The sequence below is a fragment of the Tachypleus tridentatus genome, chromosome 12 (assembly GCF_004210375.1).
Source record: "Tachypleus tridentatus isolate NWPU-2018 chromosome 12, ASM421037v1, whole genome shotgun sequence".
In the NCBI taxonomy this organism is placed as follows: domain Eukaryota; kingdom Metazoa; phylum Arthropoda; class Merostomata; order Xiphosura; family Limulidae; genus Tachypleus; species Tachypleus tridentatus.
Genome location: NC_134836.1, coordinates 55,497,352 through 55,515,159, shown reverse-complemented (window position 1 = coordinate 55,515,159; position 17,808 = coordinate 55,497,352). Strand labels below are relative to the sequence as shown.

General features: G+C 34.8%; 1 protein-coding gene across 3 annotated transcripts in view; it reads left to right on the top strand.

Annotated features, from left to right (window-relative positions):
• The window catches only part of LOC143233364 (protein turtle homolog B-like), a 398,319-nt gene that overhangs the window by 178,465 nt on the left and 202,046 nt on the right, over positions 1-17,808 (top strand). Inside the window, exon 1 of one of the 3 annotated variants that reach the window (XM_076469542.1) lies at positions 4,918-5,207. The exons of the other annotated variants lie outside the window; for them this stretch is intronic. Within the exon in view, the coding sequence (XP_076325657.1) occupies positions 5,096-5,207 (112 nt within the window). The 5' untranslated portion in view covers positions 4,918-5,095. Of the gene's footprint in view, positions 1-4,917; positions 5,208-17,808 lie in introns of those variants that run through there. 3 annotated transcript variants of the gene reach the window in all.

The window sequence follows — 17,808 nt, the reverse complement described above, 5'->3', positions numbered from 1 at the left end:
GATACGTAGTTGAGTAACTTTGTTATGAGGCTATTTATGGATTATAAGTAATATTTTAGTGCAAGTTAGAGCTTTGACAGTAAGGTTATTTGTTATTTTTGAATTTCGTGCACAGCTACTCGAGGGCTATCTGCGCTAGCCGTCCCTAATTTAGCAGTGTAAGACTAGAGGGAAGGCAGCTAGTCATCACCACCCACCGCCAATTCTTGGGCTACTCTTTTACTAAGGAATAGTGCGATTGACCGTCACATTATAACGCCCCCCACGCCTAAAGGGGCGAGCATGTTTTGTAGGACGGGAATTCGAACTCACGACTCTCAGATTACGAGTCGAACGCCTTAACCCACATGGCCATGCCAGGCCCGAAATAATAATAATAAAAAAACTCAATTCTACTGAAAACAAATGAGACGATATTGTTTGAATAACTTTGTAGTACGAAGCGCATTTCAATGAAAGCGTATGTACAAATAGCTAACTATTGTGAAACTAGCAAATGTCACATTTAATATGATAGTAAAATAAAACAGTTGTTCGTTTCCATTGTAAAAGTGGAAAGAATGAAAGATGATTGTTTGAGGATGGACTAAACCACACAGGATTATCTTCTCATTTCTCATTTTGGTTGAAAACGGTGGGAAATAATCGCTTACAGAAGGTTGAATTAGAATTAAACCGTGTTTCAAACTGAATATTAGCGCCCTTGTCATTAAATTGGAGATGCTCCAGGAACTATTTTTTACCCTAAAATAAACGTGTAGACATTGAGAGTTCAGCATGGCCAGGTGGTGAGGGGTTCATGACTCGTAATCTAAGGGTCGCAGGTTCGAATCCCCCTTGCACCAAACGTGGTTGCCTTTTCAATCATAGAGGCGTTATAATGTGACGGTCAATCCCACTATTCGTTGGTAAAAGAGTAGCCCAAGAATTGGTGGTGGGTGGTGATGACTAGCTGCCTTCCCTCTAATCTTACACAGCTAAATTAGGGACGGCTAACGCAGATAGCCCTTGAGTAGCTTTGTGGTAAATTCAAAAACAAACGTACGGATATTGAGATCAAGTGTAGAAAAAGCCATTTCAAAATATATATCGAGGGGTATTCGACAGCGATTATTAGCAGAGCATTACATATTTTTTGTGTTATTATCCGGATAAGGTATAAATTAGTATCACCGAAAACAATTTATTATTTGTACCCACTTTTGATTGGTACAAGAAAGTGTGGGTCATACATGGGTTTGTACAGTACTCAAACGTTATGATTCTTCCATTTTATAACACATACTTTCATTTAGGTTTATTTTATTATTACTCACTAATAAAAAGCAGAAAAAAAAACATAAGTCAAGCTTTATTGAGTCACATGAAACACGTATGAATATATAACCATGGCGATTTGCTATTATAATTCAATTTCACTTGTATAGATTTGTTTACAGATATTTCCTGTATTATGCAAATGGTCTCATAGTATGACAACCCACTTTCTGAAGCCAACACGATCGTGAACAGATCATATAGAATTAAATATTTACTTTTTGTCTCATCAAAGATGGATTAAAGAACATAAAATATTGTACAGCCTTGTGTGAGTAGCTAATCTTATGAACAAGAAACTGTTACAATATTATGTTTCTTTCTGTTTCCTAATATTCGACTAAACATATTTCATCCTGATATTACTTTGAAAAATGGAATACCTGCATCACAAATCAAGTAAAGTAAATTATTTACTATGTTTGTTTTTTGTTTTTAAATTTCGCACAAAGTTACTCGAGGGCCATCTGCGCTAGCCGTCCTTAATTTCGCAGTGTAAGACCAGAGGGAAGGCAGCTAGTCATCACCACCCACCGCCAACTCTTGGGCTACACTTTTACCAACGAATAGTGAGATTGACCGTCACATTATAACGCCCCGACGGCTGAAAGGGCGAGCATGTTTGGTTCGACCGGGATTCGAACCCGCGGCCCTCGGATTACGAGTCGAACGGCTTAACACACTTGGCCATGGCGGGCCTATTTACTATGGAGCTCAGAAGACACAATTTTACCTGTAGTTGAGTCAAATACTTACAGATTTCGACTAAAAATGTCAATAAGTAAGCGAGTTTTTGTGTGTAGTAATTTAAGACCGAAGTAATTATTACACTATGTAACACAAGTTTTGTTCCTGGACAGTATGTGCTATTTCTTAATTGCTTATGTTGTAAAAGTACAGAAAATGGCCATTATTCCCTTCAAACTTTGCTTTTGTGACCTGGATAATGAAATTTAGAAATTAACCTATTTTATATGTAAAAACGGGCAAATTTGCACATTTTCATTCACATAAAGTTTGAATAAAACAACATACGAATCAAATTTTACATGCATTTATACTAAAATTGTACAAAAATGTTTAGAAGTGAGTAGTTTTTCGAGATTTGGGACTAAATCACTTTCACGTATCAGCTCCCAAATATAATCTCCCATCATGTTTTCGTTATACGTTCCTTGGTAGCGGCGTTCAAAATCCAGTATATCTTGGTAGAAGGGCTCGCCTTGCTCCCATGTTCTCCTTGAATTTATCAAGATGAGCGTCAAGGATATGGACTTTCAGGGACATCCTGCAGCCTACTTTGCCGTAGTTCTTCACCAGAGCCTCAACCAGTTCTATTTCATTTTCGGCCTTGTGATTGCCCAAGAAGCCCCTACACACTGCGACAAAGTTGCCCCAAGCTTTATTTTTCCTTTTCTTCTGAGCTTCTTGGGGAATTCTGTGCACTCCAGGATCTTCTTTATTTGTCGTCCAACGAAGACACCAGCTTTCACCTTTGCATCAGACAGCTTTGGAAAGAAGTCTCGAAGGTACTTATGGGCTGCAGATTCCTTATCAAAAGCTGTGACAAGTTATTTCATGAGACCCATTTTTATGCGCAGTGGTGGGAACAACACCTTCTGGAAGTCCACTAGTGGCTCACACTTGACATTGTGCCTTCCCACAGAGAACTCAGTCCGTTGTGGTTGGTGCTTCCTTTTGTAGTGCACTGCGGTGTATCTGCTGTCCCAAAGGCAAAAATAACAGGAAAACTAGGTATAAACCTCCTTGGAGACCTATTAGGAATGCCACCATTTTGAAGTCTCCGAAAACCTCCCAGCCATATTCATCACAATTCAAGGCTTCTAGCAAGGTCTTGACGCTGTTGTATTCCTCTTTGAGGTGCACCGAAAGATATTTAAATTTTAAAAGGTCTAAAATTTGTGTAATATGAAATCTTATTATTCAAGCAAGCAAAAATTGTCCGTCTTACCTTCTAGAGTTTTTTCTTGCAGTGATCACAGGTAAAATGATGCCCAGGGTTTGTCTTGAGCCCCGAAATATGTCTTGTAGGCTTCACACATTTTAGCAGATGCTGTCACAGAATACTTTTACGCTCTTGTCTTAATAAATTGGCCACATACATAGCAGAAATCGTCAGGAGAATGCTTGCAGCTTCTTGATGCCATCTCTAATAAAATCAGATAGGTCTATGTGTTCACTTAGGCAGCTAGAACTAAACTGAAGTGGTGAGTGGTGAGCCCTTGTATATATATTACTATGGAAAGTTCTAGAAAATTCTAAAAGGTTCTTGAAAATTCTTGTAAGTTCGAGAAAATTCTTTTTCAGCTACTCATCATTGAATCTACCTGGAATGTTTTTTGGAAATGGATAAATTTGAAAATTTCATTACCCAGGTTACGAAAACAAAGTTTGAAGAGAAAAATAGGTCTTTTTCATTTACTCTAGGCATAAGCAATTGTGAAATAACACTTTCTGCCCAGGAACAAAAAAAGTAAAAATTTTTTACATAGTGTTATCATTTTGTGTCAAAGAAACTAACCAAAATGCAATTTCAGGAAGTTCAATTATTTGGGTGTAAAAAAAATCATTTGTTCATAAATTTTCGAATTTGTAATTTTTATAACAAGCATTATTTTTATCTATTCTGCCGTTAAGATGCACCCCCAGTAGCACAATGATATATCTGCGGACTGACACCGCTAAAATCTGGGTTTTGATACCCGTGGTGGGCAGGGCACAGATAGCCAATTGTATTGCTTTGTGCTTACTTCTAACCAAAAAACAATCCTTATAAAATATATACAATTTTAATAACAAATATATAAACTAACTTATGTAAATTACTGTTGAGATTGAACTAGATTATTCATCGGATTAATTTTTATCTCTTGAGTAGTTAACTTGCAGTATTTGTTTTCGATTGCACAGAATTCTGCTTAAAAACTGTTAAAATCACACTTTGTAATATCGTGTATTTACTTGTACGAAAAAGAATGTCTTTGTGTATCTTTCCATATCTAGCAGAGGACAGTTATTATTAAAACGTTATGTGATATTTCTAGACTTTTCTAGCTTTGATTCTGCCACTAATCGTATTCTCGTAAAACTATTAGAATATTTTAAAGTATCAGCGAAGAGCAACAGAATTCATAATTTGTATTTCGTGCTGTTAAAAATATATAAAACTGACAAATTACTTTAGCTTCGAAGTTGTTTTGATTGGAAGCTCTTTCATCAACAGCTAGAGGGCGTGAAACAGTCAGTTCTACTCCCGTTATTAATGGTTTGTTCTTAAAGTGTTTCCAGAGTCTATCCAATAGCTGGAAAAAATAGAGGGTGAGAAAGCTGAAAATTACAAAATCGATAAATCAGTAACATAATATATATATAATGTTCTGTGTCAAACAAAGAAACTTAACACAAAGCTGTAATTTTAAAGGAAAAGAAAGTTTTCATGTCGAGTTCAGAAATGTTTTTCGGTTTTCACTGCACGTAGTGCCCTCTATCGGTGAAGCGATATAATCTCAGGATGAATCGATCGTTGAGGCTCGTTTATAAGGTGTGTTAGTTCAGGTCCAATCCAAACTCTATCAATCCTGTGACCACAGCAAACAAGCGAGCAAACTTTGAATCTGGAAAAGTAGGTTTAAAATCTAGTGAAGGAGACATAGTGATAGACTATAATTTGTTAAAGGTCTCAGACAGTGACGTTCGATTCTACCATTTTTTTTAAAAACACTTACTGAATTGTTACATAAAACAATTGTTGCGTAAAATGTATGGAATATGGAAATTTTCGTGTTTTTATGCTTTCGTGGGTCAATTGTGGCTTCTGTCTGGCGGAGCGTATGTAAAACAGAAGCCTGCTTCGAAAGAGAAACCTTACGGTGAGTAACATGTCTTCACCTTCGAAATTGAGCAAATTAGTCTTAACAAAAATTATCTGAGATTTACAAAGAAAAGATACGACAGAAAGTGATTTATTCTTAATAACACAATCATCTGTTCTCTCTCCTGAATCTCCAGAGAGCGTTATTTAAGTACTTAACAAATCATAAAGGTTCAGGTTAGGGCCTGTATCGATTTGTAAGGGTGCCGATACAGGGTTTTTTTGATATTTACGTTGCTGATACTTATTGTGGAATATTTTGGAATTACGCAAAATAAAGACTAAATTTTAAAATTTCCATTCTTTATATTGTATTATGTTTGTCTTATTGTATTTCATTTCTATCCAGAAAACAGAGGCCCGGCATGGCCAAGCGTGTTAAGGCATTCGACTCGTAATCCGACGGGCGGGGGTTTGAATCCTAGTCGCACCAAACTAGCTCGTCCTTTCAGCCGTCGGAGCATTATAATGTGCCCGTCAATCCCACTATTTGTTGGTAAAAGAGTAACCCAAGAGTGGGCGGTTCCCTCTTGTCTTACAGTGCTAAATTAGGGACGGCTAACGCAAATAGCCCTCGAATAGTTTTGCGCAAAAAACAAACCTATGAAACAAATATTTTTATCTGAGAAACTCGAAAACCTACAGTCTCTGAGGTTTTTCAGTTGGGCTATAATTTGGAAACGTTAAGACATTTCTTTTTCATTTGAGTTTATTTTTGATGATTAAAACACTTACCGCAGAACATATCTAAAATTAATGCTCACCATAATAATGTAGGTTCAACCAACACTTGATCTTGAAAATTTATTAGATTTTCCTCTAAATTACGAAAAAACTTTCTTGTTAGAGTGTGAACTGAAGTGTTATATAAATAGTTTAATCATTATGTTTATGACGAGATCTAATTTCATAAAATTAAATTTTTCACACGTATTACGTTTTACTGAAGTCGTCAGTTTTTTAAAGAAAGTTTCGGGTTTCGTGCTGCTATATTGATTGTAATATCGGATATTACTTATAAGTATAACATATTAGTTTAAAGCCAGTAGCGTATTACATGTTTCGATAGGGTTAATTAAAAAGAACAAGAACTTGAAGTTAATCCTACAAAATACTACTTTATACCGTGTTATAAAAGACGTGATCGCGACACCTATCGCCAGTAAGTTAAACCACTACTAATTGTACATTCAAAATCAACCTTTTCGAAAACATAAAAATGCGGTCCGCGCTTTGGACAGTGGGAAAATTACAAGAAGGACTGCCAAGTGCAATGTATCAGCAGGTAAGAGTAGCTCATTTGTTAGCAATGTCTTCCCTCTAATATATCAGTTCAAAATTAGGAACGGGAGACAGTTGTGGTGCAGTTCAGTGTAAATTACATAAACATACATATAAGTTCAGCCATTTAACAGGAACAATAATAAAGGTTGTTTACTGCATATAAAGTAGCACCGAACATAAATGAAAGTTCAAGTGTAGGAATTCCAAATAAATAACTTAACATCAAAAACCATTTATGTTTGAAAATAAAAAGTGTATTCCATCGTATCAATTAAATTAATTAAAAAATAATTGTTTATTTACCTATTTAATTAATTTGTTTTACTATATAATAAATTTTTAATGCAGGTGGTGCAATGTTACTTCTCGAATGAACTTTAGAGGTTACTTGGTGTTTGAATTGTCCAGGTTACTTGGTGTTTGAATTGTCCAGGTAACTTGATGTTTGAATTGTCCAGGTTACTTGGTGTTTGAATTGTCCAGGTTACTTGATGTTTGAATTGTCCAGGTTACTTGGTGTTTGAATTGTCCAGGTAACTTGATGTTTGAATTGTCCAGGTAACTTGATGTTTGAATTGTCCAGGTAACTTGATGTTTGAATTGTCCAGGTAACTTGATGTTTGAATTGTCCAGGTAACTTGGTGTTTGAATTGTCCAGGTAACTTGGTGTTTGAATTGTCCAGGTTACTTTGTGTTTGAATTGTCCAGGTTACTTGGTGTTTGAATTGTCCAGGTAACTTGATGTTTGAACTGTCCAGGTAACTTGATGTTTGAACTGTTAAAGAATACTGGTGTTTGAATTGTCCAGGTAACTTGGTGTTTGAACTGTCCAGGTAACTTGGTGTTTGAATTGTCCAAGTAGTTTGACGTTTATAAATTGTACAGGTAACTTTGTGTCAGTATTGTCCAGATAACTTGGTGTTTGAATTGTCCACATATCTTGGTATTAGCGCGTGAAAATTACCTCCCTAAGGATTGATTGTAAATAAAAGTGAACGTGATTGCTTCATCAGTCAGTACACTTTATGAAGTGTGAGGCTTATGCATATTTCCATAAGAGACAAAAAAGACAATCAATTGCTTATGCTAAAAATGTATTTAGAATAATGATGCTTGGTTGGTTAACGCTATTTAATTCCAAGACTTTAACTTTGAGAGAGAAAGAGACATAAGAATTATAGAAAACATATTTTACGTTGTTTTTTTTATTCGTTTATTTTTCAAATAAATCAATCTCTCAACTTGTTATATTCCATACATACATATGTTGTACAACTATTTTACAAAATCTAGATTTAATTTTTTAATTACATCAACAATTACTTGACTTCATATAAAATGTATCAAAATGATATGCAATATTGTTATCCAAACGTCATACTTGAGTTTATTGGCTGGTTTCACGACGGCGTAAAAATGGAATTAGTGACATTTTTGCTCATTTCTCACAAAACTGCATAAATAAATCAAAAATGCAAAGTCAACCACAACATTGGTCCTACATTCGATTCCTTCCTTATGATTTTTCTATCGAAAAATATTCCCCACTCGTACAACGGTAAGTCTACGGATTTACAACGCTAAAATAGAGGTTTGATTCCCCTCGGTGGACTCAGCAGATAGCCCGATGTGGCTTTGTTATAAAAAAAAAACACCTACACATACCGCCAAAAAAATATAATTTGAAACGTCTGAAGCTCTTACGACATCTGAAAACTTTAACTTCAGGCTTCTTTCCAGTTATTTTCCGATTTTCAATGGAAACACAATGTGTCTCTTTTTTTTTTCCTTTACAAAATGCTGTGAAGGCCTTCTACCAACATGATTGTTTAATAAAAGAAATTATACAATAAATAAGTTTTAAAGTGTTTATATATCAATGTATAAGATGGTAAGATCGAAAAAAATCTGTATCAGAGTTCATGTCAAAAGGCTTAAAAGTATCAAGAGAGAAAATTTCACTAGATCACATTTATCTCTCTTTGTTTAAGAATTGAATCCAGTTTCGATATCTAAGAGAACTATGTGATTGATGAAATAATCAGTTTAGTTTGGTTTGAATTCCGCGCAAAGCTACACGAGGGCTATCTGCGCTAGTTATCCCTACTTTAGCAGTGTAAGACTAGAGGGAAGGCAGCTAGTCATCACCACCCACCGCCAAGTCTTGGGCTACTCTTTTACCAACGAATAGTGGGATTGACTGTCACATTATAACGCCCTCACGGCTGAGAGGACGAGCATCTTTGTTGCCACCGGGATTCGAACACGCGACCCTCGGATTACGAGTCGCACGCCTTAACACGCTTGGCCATGCCGGGCCCTATACAGATAAAGAAAAGTCTGTCTGTTTGTTTTCTTATAATAAAGCCACATGGAACTATCTGCTGAGTCCACCGAGGGAAATCGGACCCCTGATTTTAGCGTTGTAAATCTATAGACTTACCGTGTTACTAGTGGGAGACAAACAAAAGTCAATGTAATGTTTACAAAAATAAAACAATGCAGTTTGTTTTTCTATAAAATCTGTTTTTGAATATTCTCCTTAAATACGTTAGCTCAATCAGGAGACATCTTGGTACTCATGACAGTATTGTTGTTCTAAAGACATTACTCGTTGTTGAATATCAGTTCTTACTGGTTAAATTACTTTCGGATACGGAACAAATAAACTCAGCGTACTGCCATAAAACTTCATCAAATTAAAGTGAAAGGAAGAAATATACATAGTGAACAAAAGAAAGAAGGGCACACTCGTCCTTTTCTCAGATTTCTTCATAATGAGCAAAACAATTCCAGTGTTTTGTTCATGTAATCTTGATTGAAGTCAACTGATTATTATACTTTTATATTGTGTACAGTTTTTTTTATTTTGAATTTCGCACAAAGCTACACGAGGGCTATCTGCGCTATCCGTCCCTAATTTAGCAGTGTAAGATTAGAGGAAAGGCAGCTAGTCATCACCACTCATCGCCAACTCTTGGGCACTCTTTTACTAACCAAGAGTGGGATTGACCGTCACATTATAATGCCCCCACACGGGTGAAAGGGCGAGCATGTTTTGCGCGACGGGGATTCGAACCCGCGACCCTCAGATTACGGGTCATACGCCATAACCCACCTGGCCATGCCGGGCCTTGTGTACAGTTCCTTTTCATCATTGGTACTTGTGATAAAGTTACATCTTTGAATAACTCATAAATATAAACAAGGATAAACTTCAAGCCGTACAAAATTAAGTAAAAATTAAAACACGTCAATATTAAAGCCGGATAAAGGAAACGTTAGAATGCTACAATAGCTTTGATACCACTTTGTTACAGTGGTGCTGTACTTTCATTACTTCGCTTTCCAATTTCATGTTGTCTACTGTATTTAGGTTGCTCTTACTGTTAGCAGGAATTTGCTCATACTAATATAAATATTGTAAACTGCTTTTTGTTACTATAACTGATCACAAATAGAGTTATATATACGTGTTGTTGCTTAATGTCAACATATTTATTTCTTGCTTCACCTTTCTAGGTTTATTGATTCTCTCTCACATTTTGTTCAATTATTAACTTTTATATTGGTTTCTCTAGCTCACTGGACTTGACATGATCAGGTGGTTAGGGCACTCGACTCGTGATCTAAGAGTCGAGGATTTGAATCTTCGTCGCGACAAACATGCTCGTTGTTTCAACTGTGGGAGTGTTATAATGTTACGGTCAATCGCACTATTCGTTGGTAAAAGAGTAGCCCAAGAGTTGGTGGTGGGTGGTGATGACTAGCTGCCTTCCTTCTAAGTGTAAGACTGCTAAATTAGGGACGGCTAGCGCAGACAGCCTTGTGTAACTTTGCACGAAATTCAAAACAAACTCTAACTCACGGTGTTCCTTTCTTTACCTGTTTCCCTCGTATAGGATTATAATGTTTCATAATCATTGTTAATCTTTTAAACCCCACACAGCCGAACTAGTGAGGCAGCTGCCCACACCAATAATTTTCTGATGACGTAATTCCTAATCTATAAGAGAATGACCAACAACACGCTACTTTCTCGCCTCTTTCAATTCCAACATATGCTCTATTCACCTAATTTTATAACACATAATCTTTTTAAAGAAAGCACGCGATACGTATAAAGTAAAGAACATTTTAAATAATGAAACTACTTTGTGAAATTGTAACAGAACCAGCAAATCATACAGATTAGCTTGTTTGTTTCACAAGTTCGTGAAAATCTTTTCAAAGGATATTTGCACACAATCGTTTCAAATTATGAATTGATAGACAAGAAGGAAACCAACTGCTCAACAGTGCGTTATCAAACATCTAGTCAATAGTATTTACCGTTTCTTAGGTAACTCTTGCCTTATCAAACAGCTAGTCAACAATACCTACCTCTTTTTGGGTAACTCTTGCCTTATCAAACAGCTAGTCAACAATACCTACCTCTTTTTGGGTAACTCTTGCCTTATCAAACAGCTAGTCAACAATACCTACCTCTTTTTGGGTAACTCTTGCCTTATCAAACAGCTAGTCAACAGTACCTACCACTTTATTAAGAGTGATAATTAAGTATCATTATTTTATCAGGCAAGAGTAACCTAAGGAATACATTTTAGTTGGAAAGGACTCAAAACTATGTAAAAACCAGATTCATGGTCAGGGTACATTGATCAATTAGCTGTGCCTGACGCAACTAAATCTAAAACAGAAAAGTGAATTACCGAAGTATCCATATTAATAAGGAAAGTTTTACTAAGAATATATGAATATGTTAAAATAAATTATCAGATTCTAATTATTAAATTCTCTTTGGAAGACGAAGATGCTAAAAGTCATAATGGTAGTTGTTCATTAAGACATTCTGTTCATGTAGTTAGTTCATATAATTATGAACTTGCTGGATTTTTAGTCAATTTAAAGTGACCAGTAACTAATGAAGAATAATACTAGAAAATGTAATTTGGAGTTTCCCTCAAGAATAAAAAAAAAAGTCTTAAATTTTGGTAATAAGATGTACTGCATTGGCTGCGAACGTACGGTTTTTCTTTCCAGTCCCTTAGTCAACCAAAATTGAATTTATTTACAGAACTTTCATATCAAAATGAAATTACTGAAATAACCCTTCCTTAGCACGTGTTTCAGGAGCTCGTGAATTTCGCCACCAAAGAATTTTGATTTTAATTTGACAATGACGTGGTAATCAAATACATGACATAGCTATGAAACCACGATTAAACCTATCATTAGCTTATTACCAACTAAAGTTCCAGCTTAACGAATATATTCCGTTGTTTATACTAATGTGCTATAAAAACTAAAGGAACGATAAATTTTAACGCCATTATCGTCTAAAGACGAAGATAATGTAAACAGTATTCTAACTGTCTAACCAGCAGACATAGAAATATCAATTTCTAATCTAAACATTAATACATGATATTTTTCCATCTTCATCCATAGCAAAATGGTAACTTAGGTTTTAGGCTATTTCAAACTACGAAAAAACTAATCAAGTGTACATTCTCATTTCAATACTTTTCAGTTCTCTAAGGACAAAAATATTAAAATACTAATTTGTTAGCGTATAAAAACAGCTTGAACTAAGTAGAAACGATTTCCCAATAGCAGTTATAAGTAATATTACTTCTGCCTATTTGTTTGTTTGTTATGAGTTTCGCGCAAAGCTACATGGGGGCCTTCTGCTCTAGCCGTCCGTAATTTAGCAGTGTAAGACTAGAGGGAAGGCAGCTAGCCATCACAGCTCACTGCCAACTTTTGGGCTATTATTTTAACAACGAATAGTAGGATTGACCGTCACTTTATAACACACCCACCGCTGAAAAGGTGTAACTGGGATTCGTTCGAACCCAAGAACCTCAGATTATAAGTCGAGTGTCTTAACCACATAGTTATGCCGAGCCTTCTGCCTATTTAAATCGTGGATTTATTTCTAAAGAACGAAGCTGGAATATTATTGAACAGGAAGCTTATTACCATATATGGAAAATAAGTAGCTTCTTAGAAAGATTACGCACGTAATACACGCGTTGAATTAGAATATATCTTTAAACCTAAATTTAACTCAAAACATTCTTCGTGTATTAAAGATCAAATAGGCCCAGCATGACCAGGTGGTTAAGACACCCGACTCGTAATCCGAGGGTCACTGGTTCGAATCTCGGTCGCACCAAAAATGCTTCCCCTTTCAGCCGTGGGGGTGATATAATGTGACAGTCAATCCCACTATTCGTTGGTAAAAGAGTATCCCAAGAGTCGGCGGTGGGTAGTGATGACTAACTGCTTTCCCTCTAGTCTTACACTGCCAAATTAGGGACGGCTACCGCAGATAGCCCTCGTGTAGCTTTGAACGAAATTCAAAAATCAAACCAAAGATCGAATATCCACATTGCAGTCTGCAGATGTTGTATCTGTGAACAAAGATATTCTTTGCGTTTTAGACTATCTTTAATCTACTACTGCGTGGCTTTAAACACTTACGCAGAAACAAGCGGATAATAAATTAGCGTCATTTTAAACTGTTCCAGTCGCACCAAACATGCTCGTTCTTTCACTCGTGGAGGCGTTATAATGTGACGATCAATCCAACTATTCGTTGGCAAAAGAGTAGCCCATGAGTTGGCTGTGGGTGGTGATGACTAGCTGTCTTCCCTCTAGCTTTGCACTGCTAAATTAGGGACGGCTAACGCAGATAGCCCTCGAGTAGCTTTGCGCAGAGGGTCGCGGGTTCGAATCCCGGTCGCACCAAACATGCTCGCCCTTTCAGCCGTGGTGGCGTTAAAATGTGACGGTCAATCCTACTATTCGTTGATAAAAAGAGTAGCCCAAGAATTGGCGGTGGGTGGTGATGGCTAGCTGTCTTCCCTCTAGTCTTACACTGCTAAATTAGAGTCGGCTGGAGCAGATAGTTTTATAAGTTTCAGGAAACAGTTCTCGGGATCTTGAGTGTTTTTCTTTGTTGTATAACGCAATTCATTTCAAGCAAGCGAACTTTTTACATGCGTTAGACGTTTATTTGGTCTTGTATTAGTTGTTTTTTTTTGCAACAAAATTTACCTTTGCTGGAAGGTGTATAATTAATGACATGGAGAAGAAGCTAAGTTATCAGTATCTCGAAAAGATAGATTTTCCTTCCTGCCTGAGATTCAAGACATGTGAAGAATTGTGTTTTCGTCTCTGGAAAAGTCATTGATACAGAAAGTGCACATGGTGCACACTAACATCATTGTCTAACGCCGCTAAGAACCTACAGGAGAAAGTAGACACAGATAGGTCTTAGACAGAATTGTAAGAAAGAAAGAAAGATAACTTAACGAGAATTGAATGAAAAAATTGGAAAAATATAAAAATAAAAAGCTAAAAACAAGAATATTTTTAAAGAAATATCCTTAAAACGAGTAACGAACCTAAATAAACAAGTTAAGGGATATTTGAAAACATGAGAAAAATTAGTTCAACAAATTAATGTCGAAGATAAAATTGAATGTACAAAAACCATTAGTTTTATTTAATAGAATTATCATAGTATCATAATATTTATTTTACTTTTAAAGGTGTGGTTTGAAGAGCCGAACCAGAGTTGAGCCCAAACAAACTGTTTTTGTAAGAAAATATATACAATAAATAGAATCGGGTGTTTTATAAAAATAATAAAGTAATATATATATATATAATAAATATACGCGGATGGCTTATTAAAAATAATAGTAAAGTAAAATATACATAATAAATATAATCTGGTGTTTTATAAAAGTAATAAAGTAAAATATACATAATAAATATAATCTGGTGTTTTATAGAAGTAATAAAGTAAAATATACATAATAAATATAATCTGGTGTTTTATAAAAGTAATAAAGTAAAATATACATAATAAATATAATCTGGTGTTTTATAAAAGTAATAAAGTAAAATATACATAATAAATAGAATCTGGTGTTTTATAAAAGTAATAAAGTAAAATATACATACTAAATAGAATCTGGTGTTTTATAAAAGTGATGAAGTAAAATATACATAATAAATAGAATCTGGTGTTTTATAAAAGTAATAAAGTAAAATATACATAATAAATATAATCTAGTGTTTTATAAAAACAATAAAGTAAAATATACATAATAAATAGAATCTGGTGTTTTATAAAAGTAATGAAGTAAAATATACATAATAAATAGAATCTGGTGTTTTATAAAAACAATAAAGTAAAATATACATAATAAATAGAATCTGGTGTTTTATAAAAGTAACAAAGTAAAATATTTATATGAAGTTTGTTTGTTTGTTTGAAATTAAGCTCACATCTACACAATGGGCTATCTGCACTCTGCCCGCCACGGGTATCGAAACGTGAATTGTAGCGGTATGGGTCCACAGACAGAGCACTATGACAATGGGGGTTACAAAATAAATAGAATTGGGTGTTTTCTAAAAACAAAATAGTAAACTAAAAGTATATATAATAAAGCGAATTGGGTTTTTGTTTATAAAAAAGAAAAATGATAAAGTAAATATATATATTAAACACAGGGTCTTCTTAAAATTTTATAACATTTTATTAGCCCCTTTTTATTCAAATGTGTATTTGTTTCTCAAACACATCTGATTAATATAAGAAACTTTATTCACAGATAAAAAATTGAAACAAATACAACCATCGTGATGAAAGCATTTTGCTGCACCTTAGTATGATTGGAGAAACGTGCTTACTTACGTTTTGCTGTCTCTGGAAACTAGAAAATGGAAACTTTTCAGAAATATTCCTCTTTAGAACATTTTAACGTAAACTTTTCTTATTGTAATAGAAGAAGGAACAGGTTTCTTTTTTTGTGTTGAAAAGCGCGAAATGCGAGGTACCTTGCATGCAATTTGACCCAACCATAAAGATTAACAGGTTATATGAGCACAGTGTAAAATAAGTTTTGCTGAGTTGTATAGATATTTATATAAATAAGTGAATAGTTATAATTTTATTTTTTAATGTATATATTATTGTAAACGTTGTTATTTGTAACTGTTTTCTTGAGTTAAGGTCAGACATTCGCTTAGAAAGAACGTACCTTTTCCTTGTATAAATGCAAATCAACATAACATAAATATCAGGGCAGCACCTAATAATACACTAAAATATATTTCAAAAGAAATAAAGCAGCGAATAGAGGCTGCAAATAGCCTAACGTGTCTACACACTTTCAGTGTTTTATTTGAACTAGAAATGTAATTTGACGATATTTTGAATATCGTTAAATAAACATTCAATAAGTCTACGTGTATTATATAACAGTAATTTATTTGTATATTGACAGAGCTAATCCTTGACATCTGTATGTCAGAAGTAAACTTATAGTTAGCAACGAACTCTACAGTAAACTGAATCACTTCAGTTTGTACTTTGAAATAAATCAGTGAACATCGAAATATTTTGACAACGTAAATTCAAATTTTCAGAAGGCATTTGAAACATTAATTTTCTATGTAAAGTAGTTAGGCCGGGCATGGCCAGGTGGGTTAAAGCGTTCGACTCGTAATATAAGGGTCGAGGGTTCGAATCCCCGTCACACCAAACATGCTCGCCCTTTCAGCCGTGGTGGCGTTATAATATGACCGTCATTCCCACTATTCGTTGGTAAAAGAGTAGCCCAACAGTTGACGATGGGTGATGATGACTAACTACCTTCCCTCTAGTCTTACTCCGCAAAATTAGGGACGGCTAACGCAGATGGCCCTTGAGTAGCTTTGCGCAAAATTCAAAATAAATAAAAAACAATAAAATAGTTAAATAATCTATTTAAACTTATTCTGGACTAACATTACTAGGATAATATACCAGATTCTGATAACGAACTTTCATAAAATGCATGAACGTTTATGTGTCATTTAATATCTCAACCATTTAAATAGGATAATTAGGATAATGTAATTATTAAATTATCATCTGATAAACCAATATCTAATTTTAATCTTCTAGTATATGCCATTCAGTCATGATGATGGCCAGGTGGATAGGACGATCGACTCGTGATCTGAGGGTCATGGGTTCTAATCCCTGTCACACCAAACATGCTCGCCTTTTCAGTCATGAAGGCGTTATGATGTGACGGTCAATCCCACTATTCGTTGGTAAAAGAGTATCTCAAGAGTAAGCGGTTGGTGGTAACGACTAGCTGCCTTCCCTTTAGTCTTACACTACTATGTTAGGGACGGCTAGCGCAGATAACCCTCGTGTTGCTTTTATCGAAATTTAAAAAAATAAACAGTACATGATAATTCAATGATAAACCTTTAAATCATGAAGTTACATTTATGGGAAAAAAAAAACTAACTACAGACTTAAGTCTTTCAGAAGGAAGCAACATTTATTTAACTGTGAACATTTATTTCTTGTCTGCATTTAAAGGTTTTTTGGAACTGTTTGTTGCCTAATAATGTGTTAATATAAATTACTAAAATATTTACTCTTACTTTTAACGTTCTACAATTTTACCTTGAGATTTCAACATCTAACAGTAACTCATACACATGTTTTCGTGGAATTTATTCATTATCTTACAATGGTATTTGTTGTTATAGAATTTTCCGTATAAATTAACAATAATAACAAAGCCTACAGTATTATAAAGGTCATAATTTATTAATTTTGTTTTTTATCTCTAAACCAAAATAACTAATAGTTTTGGTTTTGATATTGGCGAAAGATAAGTTTGTTTGTTTGTTTTGAATTTCGCGCAAAACTACACGAGGGCTATCTGCGCTAGCTGTTCCTAATTTAGCAGTGTAACACTAGAGGGAAGGCAGTTAGTCATCACCACCAACCGTCAACTCTTGGGCTACTCTTTTACCAAGAAATAGTGGGATTGACCGCAATTTTATAACGCCCCCACGGCTGAAAGGGCAAGTATGTTTTATGTGACAGTGATTCGAACCTACGACTCTCGGATTACGAGTCGAGTGCCTTAACCACCTGGCCATGCCGGTCCTGATAGATAAGTTTCGTCTATTTTTGTTTTTCAATTACCGTCTTGTTTTTCAATAAGCTTTTACTAAGCCAATGTTTCAAACGACGAAAAAACAATAAACGTATTATTAATCCACGAGTAGTTTAAACTTAGAAACTTTGTTTGAGAGAATGTTTTACATAATTTTTTTTTACAGTTTACTGAAATACGCATCGATTTCGGGTTTATTTTTCTATCTCAATTCATTTTTTAGGGATCATTTTTCTCTTTAAGTAGTTAGATAAAACAGGATGTAGTAGTTAGATGAAGCAGGATGTACAGCTGTTTTTCACATTTTTTATTATTACGTTCTTA